The sequence below is a fragment of the Lontra canadensis genome, unplaced genomic scaffold (assembly GCF_010015895.1).
Source record: "Lontra canadensis isolate GAN:19392208 unplaced genomic scaffold, GSC_riverotter_1.0 scaffold15, whole genome shotgun sequence".
In the NCBI taxonomy this organism is placed as follows: Eukaryota; Metazoa; Chordata; class Mammalia; order Carnivora; family Mustelidae; genus Lontra; species Lontra canadensis.
The window spans coordinates 19,980,801-20,007,219 of NW_022631009.1; the positions used below are offsets into that span (position 1 = coordinate 19,980,801).

General features: G+C 38.2%; 1 protein-coding gene across 7 annotated transcripts in view; it reads left to right on the plus strand.

Annotated features, from left to right (window-relative positions):
• RGS22 (regulator of G protein signaling 22) overlaps window positions 1-26,419 on the plus strand; it is a 133,038-nt gene that overhangs the window by 67,965 nt on the left and 38,654 nt on the right. For all 7 annotated transcript variants that reach the window (XR_004382800.1, XM_032858600.1, XM_032858601.1 and 4 more), the window contains 2 exons: window positions 22,237-22,431; window positions 24,380-24,472. Coding sequence is in view for 6 of the 7 variants with exons in the window: in XM_032858600.1 (XP_032714491.1) it covers window positions 22,237-22,431; window positions 24,380-24,472 (288 nt within the window). In the remaining variant the exon portion in view is untranslated. The remainder of the gene's footprint in view (window positions 1-22,236; window positions 22,432-24,379; window positions 24,473-26,419) is intronic.

The following is a 26,419-nucleotide window of genomic DNA, read 5'->3' on the forward strand; positions in this document are numbered from 1 at the left end:
TTTGGCAATTTTTTAAAACAACAGTGAAGTTTGCTGCATTCATTGATTGACTCTTCCTTTTAGTTAACACTTAGAGGCCATTGTAGGGTTATTAACTGACCTAATTCTAATTGTGTGTCTCAGGGAATAGTGAGGCCTAAGAACAGGGAGAGAGACAGGGTAATGGCTGGGTGGTGGGGCCATCAGAACACACACAACATTTATTGATTAAGTTTGCGATGTTATGTGGGCACGGTCTATCACTCTGAAATAATTACAATATCATCAAGGGTCTCTGATCAGAGATCACCGTAACAAATATAATAATAATGAAAAAGTTGGAAATATTTTGAGAATTACCAAAACATGACACAGAGGCACAAAAAGCGAGTAACTTCTGTTGGAGAAATGGTCCCAATAGACTTGCTCCATGCTGGATCGCCACAGACCTGCAGTTTGTAAAGAAAATGCAGTATCCACAAAGCACAGTTAAGTGAAGTGCAGTAAGAGAGCTTTTGCCTGTATACTGTAGAGCACTCTACGGAATAGATAAATATTATTAGAGTCCATATTAAGGTTCTCTCCATTACCTAGATAATGGGGAAGGAACAGAGGAACTTGGAGCTCCGAAAGCAAACAGGATGGAAGAGCAGCAACTCCTAAATTCATAGCTGTTCATTCAATCAATACTAGAACTTACTGAGTTTTCAAAATACACTTCATAGAATCACAACCTTTAAAGAATATCTTTTACAATATTGCTACTTACTAAATAATATTCACTGAGAGCTGCTGTGTGCCAGGCAATGTTCTATGAATAAGGACATGACTGGGACAAAGTTCTTGGCTTAGGGGCTCCTGGGTGGCACAGCGGGGAGCCTGCTTCTCCCTCTCCCACTCCCCCTGCTTGTGTTCCCTCTCTCTCTCTGTCTCTTTCTGTCAAATAAATAAATAAAATCTTCAATAAATAAATAAATACTAAAAAAAAAGCTCTTGGCTTAAAGAGCTCACTTTCTAGTGGGGGAGAGAAATAATTACTGAAGTACTTTAATTATATTTAAAATAAAACCAAATTAATAACATCTTAACTGGGGTTAAGTTTTAAGTTAAGATTAAGGTCTTAACTGGAAATCAGTTCTTTCTTCACCAGCAGGTAACAGTTGGTTATTTTTTTTCCCATTTTTTTAAGTTATTGAGGTATAATTTACATACATTGTTTTATTGGTTTCAGGTATACAACATAGTGATTTGACAATTCTATACATTACTCAGTACTCGCCATGATAAGTACAGTCACCCTACAAAGTTTTTCAATATTATTGACTATACTTCCTGTGTTATATTGTCCCTCTCTGTGACTTCTTTATAATTGGAAGTTTGTAGCTCTTAACCTTTTTTTTTTTTTTTAAATCTATTTCACCCATCCCCTCACCCATCTCCCCACTGGCAACCACCAGTTTGTTCTCTGTATTTAAGAGTGTGTTTGTTTGTTCGATCATTTGATTTTTAGATTCCACATATGAAGGAAATCATATGGGAGTTCTCTTTATCTGTGTGACTTATTTTACTTAGCATAATTCCCTCTAACTCCACCCATTTTGTTGTAAGAGGAAGTTCTCATTCTTTTTGTGGCTGAGTAATATACACACCCACCCCCCAAACATCATCTTTATCCATTCATATACCAATGAACATTTAGGTTGCTTCCCTATCTTGGCAATTGTAAGTAATGCTGCAGTTAACATGGGCGTGAGTATATCTTTTTGAATTAGTGTTTTTGGTTATTGTTTTTTTAAAAGATAATCATTGGCTTCTTCTCAAATACCCATAGGAGAAAGAGAATGGTTTCCTTTTTTTCTCACTTTTGAGCCAAAATCTTTCATGCTTTGGTCTTATTCTCACCCTGTGAAACAATACAAAATAAATCTCTTTTGGGTGACAACACTTAAAACAAAAAATTATGTCATGTTTTATTTGGATCAACAACTTTAGACTAAATCTCAAATCTTTGCAGTATCTTTTACCATAACTAGATGAAATCTTGACATTTGGAAGTCTCTCTCCTGACATATCCCTCAGTAATTTGATAGCTTGGAAATATTCCAGTCTAATGCTTTTGTGAGAGACTGTTGCTCCTATGTGTGTACCTTCTTACAAAGAAATCACTTGATGCAAATCCCGTAGCAAATAAGTCAGTCTAAGTGACTACTCCTATCTACCTAGTCTGTAGTACTGTCATTGGCTTACCCTTGGGTTTACAAAATTTCACCAGAGAGAAAGAAAACACAAAAGCTGAGTCAGTAAATGTCATCAAGACCTGTATTATGCATTAGTATTTTTAGGGAAGCCATAAGTTTATGATGTGATAGTAATGCAGAATTCATCAATATATTCATTCAGCAATTATTTATTGCTATCCATCTCATTCTCTCTGTGCCCAGATCACTCTAGTTTCCCATTAGGTGATCTTAGAAATAGTGTGGAGCCAAATGAAGTTCACACTAAATTGGGCAGCATAATCCTACCTACCTACCTACAGGTGTGTCTGTGTTTGACTTTGCTGTTACTCCTATTAGTGTGGAAGCAAAAAATCAATGTAAGCAGGATAGCTATTAGATCACCAGTTACAAGCACATTTTCCCTAGCTTGAAAACTTTTATACTGACATTCTCACAAACATCTATCAAACATCTATCAAACAACATATATACCAGGCTCTGATCGATGATGGGAGCACATTGGGGAACAAAGCACACACAGGTGTTGCCACTCAGGTTCTGTCAAGGTTCAAGAATGTACTCTTCTTCTGCCCACTTTTCCAGAAAACACTAGGGAGATTGAGAAAGAGGAGACATTGTAGCTCTTTCCCCCATAAATTCTGCATTGTCCTCACAATGCAGTTTGAGCTTGACCCAGTTTGAGCTAAGTTTAGGTAACCAAATCCTTGGGTGTTACCACAAATTCCTTTGAAAAAAACTTATAGCACAAGAGGAGCAGTGTCAAATTTTTTTTCTGATAATCAGCTTAGTTTTTTTTTTTTTTTTCCCCCATTGCTTGCTGTCATCCATGACCTTAATTGTTTAGCTCTTCTCCTTCCTTGGCATTTACAGGACTTAAATACTTCAGGGTGGTCCTGACATTTTCATTAAAGTGCTATGAGCTAAGTGCTCTCTGTCTAGGCTGATGGTGTATTTTCAGGTGCACTAACAGAGCTCATTATTTCTTTATACAGCAGCAGCCTTAAGAATCACGCTGTGTTTCCTGAAAGATGAATGGGCATGGGTGAGGGGTGAGGTTGGGATGGTGATTAAATGTGGAAAATCCTGTACCTCTTCATAGCTTTATGGTAGGTTGCAGTGTCTTTATAATTAGGCTGCTTCTTGAGTGCTGGGCACTTATTATTCAGGCTTTATTACATTGCTTTTTTTTGTTACCAGAGAGATGGTGTCCCAAGTAGCAGCCAGGCTTGGAATCGTGAGCACTATGAATCACTGAGCACAGAATCAGCAGGGTTCTCATCTTACATCCCATTTTATCATGCTTGCTAGTGAATTCAGGAAGAACACACACAACAGCTCGCTTTCTGGTGTATTCATTCATTTCTCCTATTCCTGATGTTTATACCAACTATCTACATTCAGTGTTCAGATTTTGAATATTATAGGATTATGAACCAAAAAAGGATCTCCAAAGATCCACTTTTAATCTTCTTGTTTCTGGAAAATCACCATATGAAGTTCTCTAAATCATCATTAGTATCCTACCTGACATTTATTTAATGTTTGCTATCTATTGGTTTCTCTGATGGTCACTTTAGAAGGGTAGTTTTATTTAATTCTTCCCATCCGAACAAGCAGATGTTGGTATTTTCCCCATTTTACAGATGAGGAAACTGACATTTGTAGGAATCGAAAACTTTCTTAAGGCCATCCATTCAACAATTAGTGAGCTTGGGATTAGACCCAAATATGTGGACTCCAGACTCTTAACTTCTAAAGTCTTTGCTTTCTTATTGTCTCTAGAAAAAGGAGTGTCTGTTTATCACCTTGTTTAATCTTTCAAGGTAATATCTTTATAGACACCAAATGCCAAAATACCAAATTTCACCCTTAACATTTTCCCCCACTGGACTGTAAGCTCTAAGAAGACTGTTTTTTTTACCTTGTGTCTTCAAAACTGGAGCTGGGATATAAAAGATGCTCTAATAATATTGATTAAATGACTGAATGAACTCATTAGCATATTTATATCCTTAGCAACATATTATAAATCTAATTATAAATAGTCATTGATTATATATGACTGCCAGCCAAGTGTTTTTATTTAAAAACATTAAAAAAAATAAAAATACTTTAAGGAGCCTACATATATCATCACCCAGCTTCAACCATGGTCAAGATTTTTTCTAGGCATGCTGTGTACATAGCCCAAGTTTGCTTTTATTTTTTTAATATTTTTTAAAAGATTTTATTTATTTATTTGACAGACAGAGATCACAAGTAGGCAGAGAAGAAGGCAGAGAGAGAGGAGGAAGCAGGCTCCCTGCTGAGCAGAGAGCCCGATGTGGGGCTTGATCCCAGGACCCTGGGATCATGACCTGAGCCTAAGGCAGAGGCTTTAACCCACTGAGCCACCCAGGTGCACCCCCCCCCCAAGTTTGCTTTTAAAGAAGAGCTCTTGGATGGGGCGCCTGTGTGACTCAGTGGGTTAAGCCTCTGCCTTCGGCTCAGGTCATGATCTCAGAGTCCTGGGATCAAGCCCCGCATTGGGCTCTCTGCTCAGCACGGAGCCTGCTTCCCCCTCTCTCTCTGCTTGTCTCTTTGCCTACTTGTGATCTCTCTGTCTCTCTGTCAAATAAATAAATAAATTCTTAAAAGAAAAAAAAAAAAGAGCTCTTGGGGCTCCTGGGTGGCTCAGTCAGTTAAGTGCCCGACTCTTGTTTTTGGCTCAGGTCATGATCTTGAAGTCAGTTGTGGGACTGAGCCCCACCTCAGGCTCCATGCACTGAAGCAGTGCAGAGTCTGCTTCAGATTCTTTCCCTCCTTCTACCCCTCCTCACTTGTGCACACACTCTCTCCCTCTCTCTCTCTCTCAAATATATAAATAAAATCTTTAAAAAAAAAGAAAGAGCTCTTAAGAGATTTCCCTAGAGCATCAGTGAAGTCTCCCTGTCCCTTTCCACCTTACCCAAGGAACTTAAAAATAAGGCTGTTTCCTGAAACTGAAACTGTGAAATCATTGTGTAAAACAGTATGTAAATAAAACAGAGCTATTGTCTAGAGAATGGTTTCACAGGCCTGCAAGACTTAACATGAAGGTACCGGGACATTTAAAGAAAGTATGTTCCCATCAAGGGGAAGCATTAGTCAACAGTGCATCCAGAAAGGGAAGTGTTGCAGAGGCTGACCTTGACCTTGCACTAAAAGCGCTCTGCTGAGCAGTCCACTCCTGTGAGCACCTGATTAGTCTAATAGATCCCACAGAGAGAACATTCATGGGGTCCATAGTTAATTTCCCTGACTTGACTGTAAGCAACCTCTACATTTGCTTTGTTTCTAAGGGGATGGGCTGGCTGACATAAACATCCAACCTGTCTGACGGTTGATTTTCTCATTGTTAAGTAATCCCTCAATGATCTGGTTTCATGATCAGTTGCTCTTGCTTTGTTCGTGTGGATTAGCTTCCTTGTGAGACAGGTTTGGGGGTTTTTTTTCTTAAGCCAAAAAATGTTAATATAGTCATGCTTTTCTCAGTGAATTATTCTTTGTTCACTGACTTTAAAGAAATTATTTTTATTGGAGGTGAAATGATTCCATTAGTTTAAACACATATTTTGCTTTTGTCAGTTAAAAGGCTTTTTTTTTAAATGAATCCCCAAATTACCAAAACACTTATTTTTTGCTTAGTTTGCCTTGAACTACATAGTAGTAACTTTTTTGTGTGTAATTGTTTACTTTCTTCCATTCTGTATTAATCAGTTATGTTTAAAATACCTGAAGCAATGGCCCAAGTTATTTTTTTTTCCTTCTTCTTTTTTTTTTCCAAGTTATTCTTAAGCCTCGTATATTTTGTCCCTTGAGTTTGTGGTTTGTTTTTTTGCTCTTAACATGTTCTGTTTTCCCTTCTGATTTTTCATTCTGTCCAAAATTATTCAAGTTTGTCTCATTCTTTTATCTATCCTACCAGCATTTTTTTTTCTTTAGGTTCTCTTTTGCACTGAGTTCTTCTATAATAGAGTCAGAATAATTGCCAGAAATTCTCAGATTGATTGTCATCACATTATCTTTTTGTGTGCAACTCCATTTTGTGTTGATCTCTGCAGTGGTTTGCCTCTCAGTATCAGGATGTTGCAATCTCTTGGAATCTTGAAGATTCCTAATTGAAAAACCCCAAGGTCCTTCACATGAAAAACCATTTGTGGAAAGCTCCGTCTGCAATTTATTCCCTCTCGGCGTAGCTCCTCAGTAATGTTTTTGAGCTCCTAGTGGGATTTGAGAGGTCATTAAAAACCATCATTTTTTCCTCTTTTTGCAGAAAAAAACAATACTGGATTGCCTGAACTTGCTCATTATTTTCTTTTTCTGTCTCATATGAACTCAGATAATGATGTTCTATGCCCGGTAGAGCTGTGAATGGTTATGAAAACAGACCTCACTTTTTGTTGAAGTAAATATTTTGTAATTTCTGAAAGTGTCCCGTATCAGGGCATTTATGGTCCTCTTATAAACCCCTCTGGGGACCCTTTGCCTCTAGCTGTTTGGAACACAGTTTCATCATATTGTTTCATATAAATTCCAAGGATGGAATTATTGAGCCCAGCTGAGAAGATCCTACATTACTTGCTATTTGCCTTCCAGCACAGCAATATGTTTAGGTAATGATGACCTGGGACAGCGGATGTATATTCTGCTGTGTTTGAGGTTATCTGTGAAGCCATGTGGGGCTTTTTGGGTCCAGACATTATATCAAGATGCGCTAGCATCAGTTTTCTTTCTCATGATGCTTTGTGTTTTGTACTCGTAGCTGCTCCTTATGTTCTCTCAGGAGGACGAGTTTACAAGCTTTTCCCCACTAAACTCTTACTGCCTCTGATGTACCAATGGACTGAAGGGAAATTGACGTCGAAGCTCGAAGCTCAAAGCTCGCTTTGCCCTTTTCTAAATAAGGGCTATTCAGGATGTCAGGTTTCAAAGAGGAGCTTGTTTGTTCTCTTCTTGTAGTTTAGCCTTGCTGCAATTGAACTACTAAAAAGAACTTTACCATATCCATATTTTTAAAAATTGGATGTCAGTTAAACACTATTTAGGTAAACTGTTAGAAATTGGCATATTTTGGTATGAACTGGTATTTTCCAGTATATGACTTTGCCTTCAGGGGGTATTTGAATTAATTGATGTCGATTGCCTCCCCCCCCCAACTTACTTTCTTTTTTTAAAAAAGATTTTAAAAATTGGTTTATTTTAGAAAAAAAGGGAGTGGGTGAGGGCAGAGGGGGAGGGAGAGGGACAAGCAGAATCCTCTGCTGAGTGCAGAGCCCAACTTGGGGCTCGATCCCATGACCCTGAGATCAAGGCCTGAGCCGAAATCAAGAGTCAGACGTCTGACACTCAGCTTACTGCGCCACCCACGTGCCTCTATTTGTCTTTCTTTAGCCATCATGATAGGAAAGGAGAAGTATATTTGCCTTATAATCATTGGCATGATGATAAATATTTAACGACCAGCTCTCCCAAAAGGGGAAGGTACCCCTGATTCGCAGATTTGCAGATTTGTGTATCTCTGGGTGTAAATACTCTCACCGTGGGTAATTTCAAGCTGCCGACATGATGTCACTGAATGCAGAGCTGGGAAGGGATGTGTAGTAGAAAAGGCAGTAGTATTTCCACCATTCAGTTGTAATAGAGTAAATAACCTCAAGAGCATGGATGATAGTAAAAACAGTAAAATCATTGGGAAGTGATGAGTTTTGGGTATTCATTATTCTTGTTTCCAGTTTGATTTCATTACAGGCTTATGTAATTTAGCTTTGAATAATAACTGCATTTAAAAACCTACTCATGTAATCCCTGAAAATCCGTGAACTGGTACGAGGTGGTTCCAGTGTACCATTGCTTAAGACAGAGGAAAAGAGATGATGAGAACTTCCACTCTGATTCTTTCCCCTTTTAAGTTTCTCATGTCACAGCTACCCTCCACCTTTATTTTCATCGTGTGCTATTTAGAGACTGCTTATGAATCCTTTGTCTATACCTACCAAAGAAGGCTGCATCACTTTGCTCCAGAATCTCTAGGTCCTGCACAGTTTGTTTATTATGAACTGAAAGAAGGAGCTTACTGGGAAGAAAAGAAAGAAAGAAAGAAAGAAAGAAAGAAAGAAAGGAAAAAGGAAGAAAGAAAAAGAAAGAAAGAAAGAAAGAGAGAGAAGGAAGGAAGGAAGAAAAGAAAAGTAAAGGAAAGGAAAGAAAAGAAAAGAAAAATTCTGTATATTTCAGTAGCCAAAAACTATTTTCTTCAGGGTGTTTGCAATAGTATCATGGGTTTTATGGAATATGTCTTCTTCTCAGGGAGTCAGCTAGGGCTTTGTTGATATCACCCTGTCAGTCCATCTGGCAGAACACTAAGTCTGCCTCCCAATAAGTAGAAGGCAATAGCAGCAGACAGTTTTATATAACCTGTGCTCTCGGTGGGCATCTTGGACACTCACCAGAAGAATGTGAAAGATACACATCTTCCTGCAGCCTTAGTAATTACATGATTAGAATCCCTTATTTCACCGTTGCAGCAGGGTGAGACATCTTAAGAAAAAAATGGGCTTGGAACTAGAGGGTATCATGCTTAGCGAAATAAGTCAATCAGAGAAAGACAACTATCATATGATCTCCCTGATATGAGGGAGAGGAGATGCAACATGGGGGTTAAGGGGGTAGGAGAAGAGTAAATGAAGCAAGATGGGATTGGGAGGGAGATAAACCATAAGTGACTCTTAATCTCACAAAACAAACTGAGGGTTGCTGGGGGGAGGGGGGTGGGGAGGTGGGGTTATGGACATTGGGGAGGGTATGTGCTATGGCGAGTGCGGTGAAGTGTGTAAACCTGGCGATTCACAGACCTGTACCCCTGGGGAAAAAATATATGTTTATAAAAAATAAAATTTAAAAAAAAATGGGCTTGCAAATAACACCAAAGGCTGAAGCATAAGCATGTTCTCCTAATATCTAGCAGACTTTAATAGGTTATATTGAAAATCCACTTTTTAAATGTCCCCGATTTTAGTTAACCTGTAGATAGACTCTGCTAGATTTAGTAGTTCTGACACATCTTGTTCCTGTTGTACTGAGGGACTCCCTTTAAGTCGTACACTTCTAAAGTCCAAGCTCTACGTTTTTCCCCCCTTACTTCCACTCCTGGCCTGGTGGTGACAGCAGAACATCATGCAATCAGTGTTACCAGGCAATCACAGAAAGATACATACACACGATCATTAAAACAAATCCTTCAAAACCAAATATGTGAAACTGTTCCATTAACATAACTAACAGCTGAAATGTAACATAACAAATCAACACATGTGCTCCAGCATTTGCTTTATTCTTGACTTTGCCTTTTAAGGCTACGCAGAAATTGTTCTTGTTTTCATTGGAGCACAGATGAGCATCAGGCTGAAGGTCATCAAATGGCCCCTGCTTATGGGAAAGATGCTTTCCCAAAGACTTAGCCCATCTTCCGCCCAGAAAGACTGCTTCGCCTGGGTGCTTCCACAGCATAGCAATTGGAATCTTACCCGGTAGCTGTCATCATTTTGTCTTTGGTACAATGAGAAAGCCAAATAGCACAGGCGGTTGTGGAAATCATTTTATTTTTTGCTCTTGACATTGTTAAAAATAACAAAAATAAATTCATTAAGCCTGCAGTTGTCCTGTCTTAGGTATGTTTTCCTAGGCTTTGTGATGCAGTGAGAAAACATCAGTCCATTCCAGGGCCTATGAGAATGAATCAAATGTGAGAGAAAACTAAGCCTGGAATACATTATGGTATATTTGAAAGGAGATTGGGGTCCATTTCCATCCAAGAATATGTTTATCATGTAAACTTATCATAACCATTTCAGAATGATTTTGAAAAGTACTAAGCGGCAGGGCTGAAATCTTACGTGCAAAATTACCTTAAGGTTGGAAAAAAATACAAATCACAATGGAAAATTGCATAATTTGAGCCATCTCCTGGGTTGTGTGATATGCTCGTCTCGTTTAGGATATTGGCTCTAATTAATGAAGCATCAGAGGTTTCCTTGAAGCAAGCATAGAAACATTTTTATGGTTTGTTTCTTGTAATGGCTACAAATTAACGTGTATCATAAGTAATTTAGGTGAAATACTGTCCATCATTTTGCCATTCTTTAGAAAGCAAAACAAAACGGTTGTCAAAAATGTTGTTTCTTTCTCTCTCTTTTGTCTTCATTTCTCCCAGTTTGTTTCTCCATTCCACTCTCCAATTCAGCTTTTCTTCCTCATGTCTCCAGGGTATCCATCCTACATGTTTTTCCTCTTGACAGGCTGGTTAGCTATCCTATGTTCATCGGAGATTAGTTAAACAAGAAAGTTCATTCCCAGAATTTCAAGACCGTAAGGGATTTTTTAAAGGGGAGGCATTGCTTCCCCCCGCCCCCCCATCTGATAGAGAGGCCAAGAAAGTGAGTCAGAGGCACAGGTGTAGAGCAGTCCGGGCAAGCCGCCCATCGTGCATTTCCTGATTACATAACCTTTGAGCATCTCCAGGAGAGATGGAGCCGAGAGCTGTGCAGTGTGCCGTGCCAGGCAGTCTGATCACGGACAGGCAGTGCTTCTGTCCCTTCTCAGAAACTTTCCTGTTGGGTTGTTAAAACATCACAGGTTCATGTTTAAATTGGAATCTTGTTGGCCACAGCTGTGCGTGAGTGAATCTCTGCTTTAATGTGAATCAGAGTCGCTGACCGGGCTATGAAGGGCGCATTTTCTTCTCCAACATTAGCTACATTGTTATTTCCTCAGTGGTTAGAAAGGAAGAACTGGGTGGCCAATAAAAAAGCAAATGACCCCAGACACTTAAGCAATGTTTGTAAACCACAATTAAACTCTATTTTTTAGTGATCACATAGCATAGTCTTCATATTCCTTCTTCAAGTAAGTTCACATCAACTTAAAAATGATCTTCATCGTCTTTATATGGTTTTAAAAGGTGTTCTTTGGCCTTTGTATTTGTTATATGTAGTCGGTTGTCAGTCCACTTATACATTGTCCCTGGATTATTAGAAACATACTAGAAAGACATTGTCAGATTTTAGCAGCATATTTCCGTTGAATGTACTATAAATTTACAGAGTGGCCCAATAAAGAATTGACAATCACATCCATTTTCCCCTTCTTATCCCCTTACCCATTGTTGTCCCTACCACTCTGGGAGCAGAGAGTCCCAAGACTGAGTCTCAAAAGAATAATAAACGTGCATTATGTGATCTTGTGATGTGATTATGTGATCTTGGGACACTCTGGAAAGGATGATCTTTCAAGCCCTTTTCTAATGTTTTCAGTTCTTCAATTTTATAATACTGGTAAAGAATCAGGGAGGTGGTGGGGAGTATATCCTCCTAAGGATTGTGCTGGTTATCATAGGGGTTGATACTTGAACAAAGAGAAATTGCTTATGTGATAATGAATAATGTTCAATAAACAGTGAGGAAGCCCTCCCCCCAAAACAGGAGAGAAGACAAACAAGTATCTAAAGTTAGGTGCGATGGAGAGGGGACAGATTTTTAAATTTCTGTTAAGATTTGCATTTAATGTATTCATTCTTTTTTTTTTTTTAAGATTTTATTTATTTATTTTACAGAAAGAGAGAGAGATCACAAGTAGGTGGAGAGGCAGGCAGAGATAGAGAAAGAAGAGGAAGCAGGATCCCCACCGAGCAGAGAGCCTGATGCGGGGCTCAATCCCAGGACACTGGGATCATGACCTGAGCCGGAGGCAGAGGCTTTAACCTACTGAGCCACCCAGGCGCCCCTAATGTATTCATTCTTTAAAAAACATTTTTTGGGCACCTGGGTGGCTCAGTGGGTTAAGCCTCTGCCTTCGGCTCAGGTCATGATCTCGGGGTCCCTGGATCGAGGCCTGCATCGGGCTCTCTGCTCAGCTAAAGCCTGCTTCCTCCCTCTTTCTCTGCCTGCCTCTCGGCCTATTTGTGACCTCTGACTCTCTCTCTGTCAAGTAAATAAATAAAATCTTTTCAAAATTAAAAAAAAAAAAACTTTTTTTAGTAATCTCTGCGCCTAGTGTGGGGCTTGAACTCACAACCCCAAGATCAAGAGTCATATGCTCTTCTGACTGAACCAGCCAGGTGTCCCTAATGCATTTAGTCTTAACAGAGAAGTCTGTGAAGTTCAATCCAAGTTCTAAATAAAATAGTTGGGATTTTGGCTTGGGTAACAGCTATTCAATTCACATGATTGCAATCAGATGAATGTGTGTTTCTTAGCAAGTAATATTTTCTGCCTGTCTTTCTTTTATGTTCAGCTCTAAATATGTGTCGAGCATGTCTAGGATTCTTGTTTTAGAGAAATATTGTAGTTTTATCTAACTGGTGTTGGTTAAATATGGGGGGAACATATAATTTATTATCTAAACCAGGATTCTTTTCAGAGTGAAAGGGAAACTATTAATAATTATGCCAGGACAGTAGGCTTAAACTAGAATGGGGTTATATGGCTACCCTCGTTAGAGCTTCTTGAGACTATGGGAATAGACCTTTAAATAATATGCAAAAGCCCAAACTCATCAAAAAGAGATCAGATTTGTAGTTACTAGAGGTGTAGGGGTTGGGGGAAGGGGAAGCTTAATGAAGGTGGTCAGAGGTACAAACTTCCAGGTATAACATAAGTAAGTACTGGGGAAGTAATGTACACCGTGATGACTGCAGTCAACATTGCTGTATGGTATATACAAAAGTTGTTAAGAGAGTAGATATTCCCTTCTTCACAAGGACAAATTTTTTTCTTTTTGTATCATTATAAGGTGATGGATGGTTGAACTTATGGTGGTAATTATTTCACCATATACGTAAGTCATATTATGCTGTCTACTTTAAACTTGGACAGTGCTGTATGCCAATTATTTCTCCGTAAGACTAGACAAAAATAGTTCAACAACAACAACAATAACAAAAATATGCATGGGCCCTTGGGGCTTCATAGAGAGAAGTAAGTGTGAGGTCAGGAAGGAAGGTCATAGATAGTAGCCTGAGAAGAGTCTCACTGAGCTTGGCCGAAGTCTGAATTATATTTTGTTTCTTGTGGGAATGGAACTGCTGCCTCTTATTTCCTCCTCATATTTTTATATTTGTTCTGATCAGTTACTCCTTGTTTCAATGTAGAGAGGTAAATTCATAGGACTTGCATTTGAGGAAGAAGGCAGGCAAAGTGGGAAATAGTCAAAGGCTGTGCTGTGAGTGGTATGTTATTAATGGAAACTGGAAATACAGAAGGAAGGGAGGGGCTGGGAGGCTCTGAAACAACAATTTGTTATATTATTGAGTCACAGAGTTTGAAAGTCTATAGGCTATCCATGTAGTAGTAATAAGTTAGCAACTAAAAGCAGAGATTTTAGTTTGGGAAAGAAATCGGGTCTAAAACTATATATATTTGGGTATCTCCTACAAATAGTTAACTGTTAAATCTCTGGGAGTGGACAAGTCTTTTATTCATCTGTTTGTTCATCCTAAATTTAGCATTACACGAAATGCTAGGGATATAGTAACAAAGTAGACCTAATCTGTCTTCATAGACCTTGTGGTCCAGTGGGAGAAACATGCAAGTATGAGGCCCCATCAGAGCATGTAAGAATGATCCTGAGGACAAACTGTAGGGGTCCGACTGAGCAAAAGGCAGAAAGAGGATAAGGCTGGAGTGCACAGAGAGCATAGAAGACATAGTATGAAAGTCCTGTGAGACGGTGTCTGGCATGTGTGAGAAACTGAAAGAATGTGAACTGAGAAGAAAATATAGTTGAACATAGACTTTTATGAAGATTTTATTTATTTATTTATTAGAGAGAGAGAGAGAGATCACAAGTAGGCAGAGAGGCAGGGAGAGAGAGAGGGGGAAGCAGGCTCCCCACTGAGCAGAGAGCCCGATGTGGGCCTCAATCCCAGGACCCTGAGATCATGACCTGAGCCGAAGGCAGAGGCTCAACCCACTGAGCCACCCAGGTGCCCTAAACATGGAATTTTTTTTTTTAAATTTATTTTCAGCACAACAGTATTCATTGTTTTTGCACCACACCCAGTGCTCCATGCAATCCGTGCCCTCTCCAATACCCACCACCTGGTTCCCCCAACCTCCCACCCCCCACCCCTTCAGACCCCTCAGATTGTTTTTCAGAGTCCAGAGTGTCTCATGGTTCACCTCCCCTTCCAATTTCCCTCAACTCCTTTCTCCTCTCTAACTCCCCTTGTCCTCCATGCTATTTGTTATGCTCCACAAATAAGTCAAACCATATGATAATTGACTCTCTCTGCTTGACTTATTTCACTCAGCATAATCTCTTCCAGTCCCATCCATGTTGCTACAAAAGTTGGGTATTCATCCTTTCTGATGGAGGCATAATACTCCACAGTATATATGGACCACATCTTCCTTATCCATTTGTCCATTGAAGGGCATCTTGGTTCTTTCCACAGTTTGGCGACCGTGGCCATTGCTGCTATAAACATTGGAGTACAGATGGTCCTTCTTTTCACTATATCTGTATCTTTGGGGTAGATACCCAGTAGTGCAATTGCAGGGTCAGAGGGAAGCTCTATTTTTAATTTCTTGAGGAATCTCCACACTGTTCTCCAAAGTGGCTGCACCAGTTTGCATTCCCACCAACAGTGTAAGAGGGTTCCCCTTTCTCCACATCCCCTCCAACACATGTTGTTTCCTGTCTTGCTAATTTTGGCCATTCTAAGTGGTGTAAGGTGGTATCTCAATGTGGTTTTAATTTGAATCTCCCTGATGGCTAGTGATGATGAACATTTTTTCATGTGTCTGATAGCCATTTGTATGTCTTCATTGGAGAAGTGTCTGTTCAGATCTTCTGCCCATTTTTTGATATGATTGTCTGTTTTGTGTGTGTTGAGTTTGAGGAGTTCTTTATAGATCCTGGATATTAACCTTTTGTCTGTACTGTCATTTGCAAATATCTTTTCCCATTCTCGCAAATATCTTGCCTCTTTGTTTTCTTGACTGTTTCCTTTGCTGTGCAGAAGCTTTTGATCTTGATGAAGTCCCAAAAGTTCATCTTCGCTTTTGTTTCCTTTGCCTTTGGAGACATATCTTGAAAGAAGTTGCTGTGGCTGATATCGAAGAGGTTACTGTCTATATTCTCCCCTAGGATTCTGATGGATTCCTGTCTCACGTTGAGGTCTTTTATCCATTTTGAGTTTATCTTTGTAAACATAGAATTTTAATGAATGCTTTAAGGGGAAAGAGAGGAAAAGGATTCACCAAAGGAGTCTAAGAGTGGAAATAGGCAAAGAATCAGGAGACACTGTTGAGGTCAAGGAGAGGTAATCAACAATGTAAAAGCTGCAAGGGAATACAATATAGTGAAGATTAGGGAGAGAAGCTATTGGACTGGTGTTTGTATGGTTTGTTAGTGATCTTGGAGATCAGTATCATTGGCATGAAAACCAGATTACTGCAGACAGAGAAGTGGGTGAAAAGGGAGTAAGAAGATTTGTAGAGATGGGAAATAGAGAAGGGCGATAGTTTATGGGCAAAACAGCCAAGGAACTTATTTTACAAAGGGAGAGACACCTCACCTGAACAGCTTTGTAGCGTAAGAAAGAAGATGGAATCAATGGCAACATAAATTAAGGACATGGGCACTAAGGAAATAATTGATGTTGCAAGGTTCTGGGGAGGAAGGGAGTCAAGGCCATGCATGAATGGTTTCATCTTGGAAAGGAGTCTTTCTTTGAAACATCGGAGAAAGAAAACTATTTAGAAGAAGGTTCTTGAGGAGAAAGTTGAGGGCATCCATACCAGAGTGAGTTTTTCCCAGTTAAGTGGAAGGTCAATCTTCTGAAAGTGAAGAAGCATAAGGAACAGTTGGGAGTTTTATGGAGAATGGCAAAGGTTAGAAATGGGGAGATAAGATTTTATTAGAAATATGCAAAAACTTACCAAGCTTTGTGATCATGGCTAAGGTTCCTCTTCTTCTTCTTTTTAAGTCTATGTATAATGAAGCCAGTTGTGATAGTTTTTATTGGGAGCTCGAGGACAGAGTTGAAAAAATGGATAAATGATTCAGCAGATTCAGAATTGGGCAGAAGATCAAGATGGGAGGAATTAAGGATGTTTTAAGAGTGTACTTGAAATGATGGACAAACTTCAGACCCAATCACAAAAGAAAGAAAGAGAAACTAGGTGGTGGCCCCATTGATCTGGAGGACAGGAAGAAGCTACAGATTGTGCTGAAGGTAAAGAAAAGCTTGGTGAGAGGTATAAAAGGATGAAGAATAGTGTTCAGAGAGAGAAAGTTGTGCTATTAATATAGTAATTGGTAGAGGGAACTGACACTCATTCTGAAGAAAATCATAAAGCAAAATTTCAGAAGGTAAAAGGCCAAACTGACTGGAGATAGTTACAACCTGAATGGCCTTGCCATGGCATTGTGAAATGTTCACCATAGACAATATAAATAGCACCTAGAGTTTCTCATGAGACTGTGGGTAGCAGCAGATCTTGAAAGACAAGAAGAGTGAAGGCAAGACTGGGAGAGAAAGGGAAAAGGATGGATTTGGGTGTCCACCAAAAGCTGACTGTCATTTCTATCACTGGTATTCTAGTCACCATTTCAACTTCTTTTGTACTTTACCCTCTTCACTGTTACTATGTTTTTTAAATCAAAGAAATTGTCCTGATTTCTACACGAAGAGTTTGATATGTGTCACATCAAGTGTTTATTTATACTATACTTTCAGTGTAGCTGACCCAATGATTAAGCATTTACTTTATTTTTCCATTAGAAGCTGTTCAACCCCAAATAAAACCTGACCATCAATTTTTAAATGAAGTAATTTGGGGAGTCAAATTTACCCTTCTTTGAGGTAAATTTGAAATTATTGTAGCAAATTCTAGAGACATTCTTACTGTTGTTAATTTGATCATTTTTGTCTTTAGTTTCTTAATTTACCTTAGTATGACATTATTTTAATTTATATACTTAAAAAATCTCCAGCTTAGAAAATCTTTAAGAATAGATTTCAACCTGATACAAACCTAACTTGTTAGACTGGTTAGATTACAAGTACCAATCAACTGATGAATGGCTAGAACTGATGTGGTATATATTCATGATGGAATATTACTCAGCCATAAAAAAGAATGAACTCTTGCCATCTGCAAAAACATGGATGGAGCTAGAGAGTATTACACTAAGCAAAATAAGTCAGTCAAAGAAAGGCAGATACCATATGATTTCACTCATATGTGGAATTTAAGAAAAAACCAAATGAACAAAGGGAAGAAAAAAGGGAGAGAGAGAGGCAAACCAAGAAACAGACTCTTAATTATACAGAACAAACTGATGGTTACCAGAGGCGAGGTGGGTGGGTGGGGGATGGGTGAGATAGGTGATGGGGATTAAGGAGGGCACTTGTGATGAGCACCAGGTGTTGTATAGGAATGTTGAATCACTATATTTTATACCTAAAACTAATATTACACTGTTTGTTAACTAACTGGAATTTAAATTAAAAATTTTAAAAAACTAACTCCCAATGTTAGAAAAAATTGTGTGTGTACAAAGCAAATTTCATTTTAAATATTATATATATAATCATTTGGTATGAACTATCATTTGATGGTTCAATTTCTGCTATTCTGCCCAATGGACTATGTGTCTTTGTCTTAGGGAAGGAAATTTCCAGGCTGCAGATTGCCTAATTAAATAGAACATCCAGAATGTCTTCTAAATATGCCCCTTCTCCCACATTTCACAACACTTAGGAATAAAGAGAGGTTCTCTGCTGCTGTTCAAGACTCATCTTTAAATACTTCAAAAATTTTAAGTAGCTCCATCTACTAATATCCCCTATCCTATGTCCCACTAACACTGCCAAAAGACCTTTTAAGTTCTCTATCTTTCTAGAAAGTTTCAATGAATGAATCATGAAATTTCTCTCTCTCTCTCTCTTTTTTTTTTTTATCATATGAAGCTTTTTTGGCATCTGTACAAATAACTCTTATAGCATATATGCTACAGTGCTTTTTTTTTTTTAATTTCTTTTCAGCATAACAGTATTCATTGTTTTTGCACCACACTCAGTGCTCCATGCAATACATGCCCTCCTTAATACCCACCACCTGGCTCCCCCAACCTCCCACACCCCACCCCTTCAAAACCCTCAGGTTGTTTTTCAGAGTCCATAGTCTCTCATGGTTCACCTCCCATTCCAGTTTCCTTCAACTCCCTTCTCCTCTCCATCTCCCCATGTCCTCCATGTTATTTGTTATGCTCCGCAAATAAGTGAAACCATATGATAATTGACTCTCTCTGCTTGACTTATTTCACTCAGCATCATCTCTTCCAGTCGCGTCCATGTTGCTACAAAAATTGGGAATTCATCCTTTCTGATGGAGGCATAATACTCCACAGTGTATATGGACCACATCTTCCTTATCCATTCACCCGTTGAAGGGCATCTTGGTTCTTTCCACAGTTTGGCAAACGTGGCCATTGCTGCTATAAACACTGGGGTACAGATGGCCCTTCTTTTCACTACATCTGTGCTACAGTGCCTTTTAACTCACCCAATTCCAATGTCTTTTATTTCCATTTTTCCCATGTTAACTATGGAGATAGCCATGTGTTAGAATCCATCATAATTTAGAATGACTTCAGGTTTAAATGTTGGAACTCTGAAATTCCCTTTTCAGACCATCATTTCACTTTAGGACATTAACCTTCCATTCATCCATTTAACAAATATTTATTGAGTGAGTGGCACATTATATACTGAACTTTATAAATACTCCCTTTAAAATGCTCTACATGTCCTTCTCCCTTATCTTCACACTATTTTTTTTTTTTCAGTAAGCTCTACGTTCAGCGTGGGACTTGAACTCAAAACTCTGGTGGCAAAACATGAGAGACTATTAACTTTGTAGTAAATGAACTGAGAGATGCTGGAGAATAGGTGGGTGGGGGATGGGCAAAATGGGTGAGGGGGTTAAGGAAGGCACTTGTGATGAGCACTGGGCATTAGATGAAGGGGATGAACCACTAATTCTACTCCTGAATCCAATATTACATTGTATGTTAACTAACTCGAATTTAAATAAAAACTTAAACAAAAAAGAGTCATGGCTATACTGACTGAGCCAGCCAGGTGCCTCATTCACTCTCATTCTTTGAAATTCCTCTCTGCATATTGTTATTACTATCCTGATTCTAACCTCATTTGCTTTCCTCCCTACAGTAAGCTCCCAATAGATCATTTCAGTTGCACCTTAACCTGACCTTTCAGTCTCAACTTATCTTTCTTAGGCTCTTTTACTATTTCCTCTGACTTCATTCATTGTTACTATGCTTTACTATCAGTATTTATTCATCTTTACCTATATATTTATGCATCTGTTGTTCTCTATTCCATCCTGCTCTTACCTTTGTTTCATGTGCATAGCGCAGGTCTGCTGGTGATGAATTGTCTGCGCTGCTTGTTGATTTATGACATCCTTGTTTTCTTTTCACTTTATAAGGATATTTTTGCTGGGTACAGAATTATAGGTTAGCAGTTATTTTCTCTTGGCACTTTAAAGATTCAAGACTAGAGTCTATACCTGATCCAACTCTGATATTAGGGTGTTTTGAGAGCTAAAGTATTTACAGGGGCTTCCCCAATGGCAGGCCCTGAACTATAGTCCTTGTCCTCTTGGTATTGAGAAACTTCCAAAAATCCCAATTATAGGGAGTCATAAGGTCTTTGGCTGTTTTGTGTGCAAGAGGAGAAGTCGCTGAAGAGTTGAACAGAAGAGTGATAGGCAAAAGGCCTTGTCTGTTTGCTGTAAAAAGAAAAGACACTAAGAAAGCAAAGAGGAACATTTGAGGACCAGTTAAGAGGCTATTGCAAAAAAGCAAGTGAGAGATGAAGGTGTCATATAATTTCTTGTCTGGCCATTGAAATAACTTCCAAACCTTACTTGAACTGTTTTTCTTTCCTGACGCCATAGTGATTTATTTCTAAGATTTATATCCAATGATGTCACTCCCCAGAGAGACCTCATTACATATCTTTAAGTAAAAATTCAAATTCTTCACCAAGGGACAAAAGGTCATATGCACGTTCTGGCTTCTGCCTCCCTTTCTAGCATCCCCTCTTATTCTACTTCTTTCCTTTAGCCAGTGGTATCTATTTGGAGCCCAGAATCTCTCCATAGGTCATAAAACTTCTGTAAGCCTTCACGCCTCACCCATATTTTCCTCCTCCTTAAACCATCCTTCTCATCAACTCCCTTTTCTTGCCTGATTGACTCCAACTCATCTTTAAAGATTCAGCTGAAGGATTAAGAGTAAGAGAAACTTATCTTCTCTTGGAAAAGTTTCTGAATCTTTTCCTTTCCCATTCCAAGACATAAATGAGTCTTTTCTGCGGATTTAGTAAAATTCAATAAACATTTATGGCATCTTCTCTCTGCCAAGAACAGTTTTAGGAGTTGGAGAATGACAAAAGAATAAGCTGCAGTATTTGCCCTCAAGGACCTCGTTTTAGAAGAAGATACATAGTACATAACTTCATTATAGTGTGGTGTGGATAGCAGTAGAAAATGATTTTGGGAGGAGGGTGTCAGTGAAGGTTTCCTGGAGGAGGAAAAATCCATGTTCATTTTTAAAGAATAAGAGTTTATCAAGCAGACAAGGTGCATGGGGTAAGGTGAATATCGAAGATCAAACAAACAATATATGCAATGGTATGGAATGGCAAAACAACAAGGTTTAGGAAAATAACAGAAGAATTGGTATTTGAGTGCAAATTTTAAAAGGCAATTAATGGGATGTGAGTTTAAAAAGAATGGACAGGCAATCATTGATGATCTTATTTACAATGCATACTTCTATTGTAGTATTTATCATACTGTATTGCAGTGACCGATTTTCATCTCGAGGTCACCACCAGTGGCTCCTCCGAGTAGGTATTGGGTCTTAATCATTAATCGTTGCATACATAGCAGATATCCACGTGTCCAAGATGTAATGGATACTCAGTAAAGGCTTATGTTATTAGTGCGGACCCTTTAAAACTTCTAAGAAGATTATTTTACAGAATACTATTTTTGTATTTGGTACAAGCCTATCTATCGATCTGTCATCTGTCTATTGCCTGGGTTGAATCTGGACATGATCAGGTCCAAAACTAAGTAAAAAAATAAAATTAAAATTGAATGCAATTAATTAGAGATTGTTAGTAAAACTACATTTAAATCTGATACACAGAGCATGACATATTCGGTATGTAATATTTTAAAAATAAAATGTTATTAAATTACTTCTCAGATGTAAATGGCTGTCATTTAGAGAAAAGACAAATGAGTAGAATGGAATAGACATTTATGCAGCTTTTTCCAGGAAGCTTAGAAATTCCATGTGTATCTGTGTATCTTTCCATTCACTCCTACTTCCTTCTCATATCTCTTCCACAGTATTGGACATCAGATGGAGATATTTTTACAGCAGAAAGAGATACTTGTTACAGTTTTAAGAACTCTGCAGCTCTGTTGGGTAGGGCAGGTAGTCTGTTGGGTCCCTATCCTAGAAAACTGATAGCCAGTTTTTCAGCCCCAGTGATTCTTGCCCCTTGTTTCCAAATGGGCATTTCAAGCCATTTTGGGAGGTAGCAATAATTTGTTAGAAATAGCGTGAACATAAGGGGAAAAGGACCTATAGCCTGAAATCAATCATAATAATACATAGAAGTAATCTGATAAAAAGTTGGAATATCCAAATGATATACTCTTGAGTAAGAACCACCACAAATTGACTAATTACCACTGAAGAAATAGGAAAAGTAAAGAGAATAAACACAGTGCTTTGACTTAAGTAGTTCCATGCATCTTTTCAAGAAAAAGACATCACTTGAGCTTGTTTCCCTTCTCTTACATTTTTTAAATGCCTTTACTGAGGAACCCACTCACCATTATGGCTTCTCCCAATATCCTCTCCTTTCTTTCTCCCCTTTCTCCCTTAGTATCTTTTTGCCACATACATTGCTCCTTCGGCTACTCTTGACATTGGACTCCAACAGGAAAAGAAAAAAGAAATCTATATGAAAATACAGCCACCATTTGAAGACCTTTTTGACACAGCAGAAGAATATATCCTTCTCCTCCTCCTTGAGCCCTGGACAAAGATGGTAAAATTCGACCAAGCTGCTTTTGGAAAGGTATTGTGGCACTAAGAAATGGCATGTGACCATTCAGGTTTACTACAAAACTGAGGATAAGCAACGTTATTAACTCACAAGAGAAAAACGGAAAAAGAGAAATACTGGAAAAGATCTCATATGGGCCAGGGACTCAGTTAAGATTTGGCAGGTTCAAAATTAGAGCAGCGGAAGTATTTATTAACTTCATTTTTTGCCAGTTTCTCAATTGTCTTCTAACAAAAGACTAAAATCTTTGTCATATTTAGTTCTCTGTACAATTATGTCAGCAGAGAGAAATCTGAGGTTTGGTTTCCTGTGAACCAACAAAATCTGCCGTGATAATGTCCTGGCTTTGTCCCTTTTCACCATTTCTCAGCAGTGGCCTTCATTTAGATTAATGGAAAAATCCCATTTAATTTTCTCCTGGATGAGTTATGGTAAATATGACACCCATGGAAAATAGAAATGTTCGGTATGTATTGTGGGAAATACATTCTGTAACTTCAGTGTTGCTATTTGAAGGCACTGCTTATGTTCATTATGTCGGGCTGTTTGATTGGATACGAGTTTCAACACAACTTTTTTAATTCCAAAAGAGGTCATTTTAAGTCTCAATGCTTGAATGTTTTCACTATTCTTATTGAGGGGTGGAGGAAATTTATTTCAATATTTATTTTGAACCACAGATTTGAACCATTCCTGGGCATTTTTTCCCTATGAAGTTAACGCATGGACCCTGTACATCAGGTCCCTGTGTGGAACTCTGCTGTCTTCATATTGCTGTTCTTTGTTCCTCTCTCCTCAACCACTTCTTAGTCTTGTCTTCTACCAGAAAGAATAACTTAGGTAAACTAAGATAAAATTAATACCAAAACACCATGGATAAAATTACCTTTTCAGATTGTGATTGAACAACTCTCAGGGCTTACTAAATTCAGTGATGAAAATTAAATTTTCTGTCCTAATTTCTCTTTGTCCTCAAAAATTAGCATTACAACTTTTCTACAAAAATACATCTATTACACTAGAAAAGTTAGGCTATTGTATGAGATTTTTAAAAAATTCTCTCCAGTCATTATTTTAAATATAATACATGGCATAGAGAAAAAAAAGGACCTGAGATAGGGTCCTGACATGTTAAAAAAAAAAAAAAGATTTAGAATTATAACTAACTTCCCTAAACCAAAAAGTTTTAGATTGGTGATGACTCTTATAAAATGTGTGGGAAAATGATACACTCTTTTTAACAGGAAACTAGAAACTTCCTTAAATTCAGCCCAGAGGACTTCTCTGAAAGTCCAGTTGACTTGGTTATGTAGACTTGCTCCCAAAAAGGATAATTAAGGAGACTACCAAAGCTAGTTATTAAATGTAGAAAGTTCTCAGTCCACCAAACTGATTTTTCCCTGGAATCGAGAAATTGAGAATGAGCTTGTTTTTGTGGCTCTAAAACAGTGCAAAACCTGCTCTGCAGGCTGAGATGTACAATGAGGTTAATCTGATGAATGACCTTCTCCTTTCTCGCTACAGCAAAAAACCTTAGGTCACAGACTATTACGAATGGAGTGCAGTCATTTCTTGTTCTGCTGTGGATTATTTGATTATTAACACTAGCAATGCCTGTCTTTGTGACTCTTACCCTGTTGTAATGGGTAGAAAATGGAAATGTGACCCAACATGTGTGCAGTGTTTGTTAGTTCGCATGGGGTGTCCAGAAAGGAGGAATGATCTCTGGTGTCACTATATCATTACGTAGAAATATTTTATCGCATGCACGCAAAGTCAGAATTTGCTGTAGTTAATATTTTTATGTTGGTCTTGCTGCTTTTGCTGCCAAACCAATTTATTTTATTGGCAAATGTATTCATTCTTGAGCCCACTGTTACTGGCAAATTTTGCATTCTTTCCCCACTTTTTCATAATGTACATTCTATTGATGTTATGAGCTTTATTATTATTTTATTAGGTGGAGCTGATAGAAGAAACTCGACAGTTAGATTCCACATACTTCAGAAAGCTACAGGCTTTGCATAAAGAGACATTTTCCAAGAAAACTGAGGTAAGACAGCTCTCTACTTAGAAAAATCAACTTTTTATCCTGGAGAGGATTACCACTGTATATATTGGCATGGGGCAGGGGGATCATATATTGAGGAGATCATGTCCTGATAAAGTAGGGGATAGGCAGTTTCATTTCTCTGCTACTTCTTTGCCTAGGATGCTGTGTTTGACAGGTATCACTTTATACTGACACATTAAACAACAAAACCCGAAGAACAAAGCAGATGAGGTAATGTAGTGAGCCAACCCACTTGCCTGACTTAGTTAAGAGCCTTAAAGCCACATTATTCCTTCAAATGTTTCTGGTTATTTTCTGTATGGCAACTGTTCTATTCATTGTCAATTCAAAAAAAGAGTTAAATTGAGTTTTCCAAACAGAAAGGGAACTGTCGTGTGACAGCAATAGGCAAAACAATAAAGGGAAGAATATGGAAGGGATCTGGGGGAGTCCGTAAAAAGATCATAGGATTAACTAGGATAGTAAAGTGTTATTTTGATTTATAAATTTGCAAATTTGGGATTAGCTAAATAAACCATGGTAGATCCTGAAAGTCATAAAATGAAATTTGTATATTTACATAAAAGTGAGAGTTCATATTCACATTTATCGACATGGAAAATGCCCAGGACGTATTATTATATAAAGATAATGGGGGTGGGGCCTGGGTGGCTCAGTGGGTTAAAGCCTCTGCCTTCGGCTCAGGTCATGATCCCAGGGTCCTGGGATCAGGACCTGCATCGGGTTCTCTGTTCAGTGGGGAGCCTGCTTCATCCTCCCTCTCTCTGCCTGCCTCTCTGCCTACTTATGATCTCTGTCTGTCAAATAAATAAATAAAATCTTTTAAAAAAATATGGGGAACAAAAAATACTGGTATCATATAATCCTATTTATGTAAAATTATATGTATGTATTTCTCCATGTATTCATATATGCAAAGAGAGGTATCTGGAAAGATGTTCACCAAAATGTTGAAGACCGTTAGCTCTGAGTGATAAGGTTTAATTGATCTATTTTTTTTTTCAGGTGATAGTTTTACTTTCTCCTTTGTGCCTATCTCAAATTTTTACTGTTTTACAATAAAATTTTACACAAACAGTAAATTTTTTTTTAAGCTTTCATTTGTCAAAGAGAGAGAGAGCACAAGCAGGGGAAGTGGGAGGCAGAGGGAGAGGGAGAAGCAGACTCCCCACTGAGCAAGGAGCCCAATATGGGACTCGATTCCAGGATCCTGGGATCATGACCTGAGCTGAAGTCAGACACCTAACAGACTGAGCCACCCAGGTGTCCCAGGAGAGTTTTTTAAATGTAACCTTCATGAGGGGCACCTGGTGGGCTCAGATGATTAAGTGTAATCTTCATGATAGTTGCCTTTTTAACACAGAAATTCTTTATTTGAGAAACTACTTATTAGTATCTTGGAAAGACTATATAAAAATCCAAAAAAGTAGCACATTTTGTTGCATTTTAAACAATGAAAATGTTCATAAAATTGTGTTTTAAGTTTGTGTTTTAACCTTATGAACTAAAATGTAGCATGTTAGTTGTATTTTAGGTTGTTTTTAAAAATTTATGAACTAAAATGTGTAATTCTCCCCATAATCCTTTTCCACACTGGAAATTGGTTTTTTAAATATTGGTATTCTCTCTCATGGTCTGATGCTTTTCAAACACAAATAGAGGGGCGAATTAATTATATAAGGAATTCCATAAGGAAAGGAAAGGTTTTTCAGAGAGTAAGCTTCTCTAGCTCTTTGCCCTTAAATAGAACTTATAAACTGCAAAACATCAGGTCTTAAAAGACCTAAACATTAACTTTTATATGAAGAAGTTTACATGTAAAGAATGTGCTATTAGAAAACTATGTTGCCTTATCTATAACTTTCAGAATTGCTATAAATAAAAGAACATTTTATGTTCATAATACATAGTTAAGAAAAAGAACTA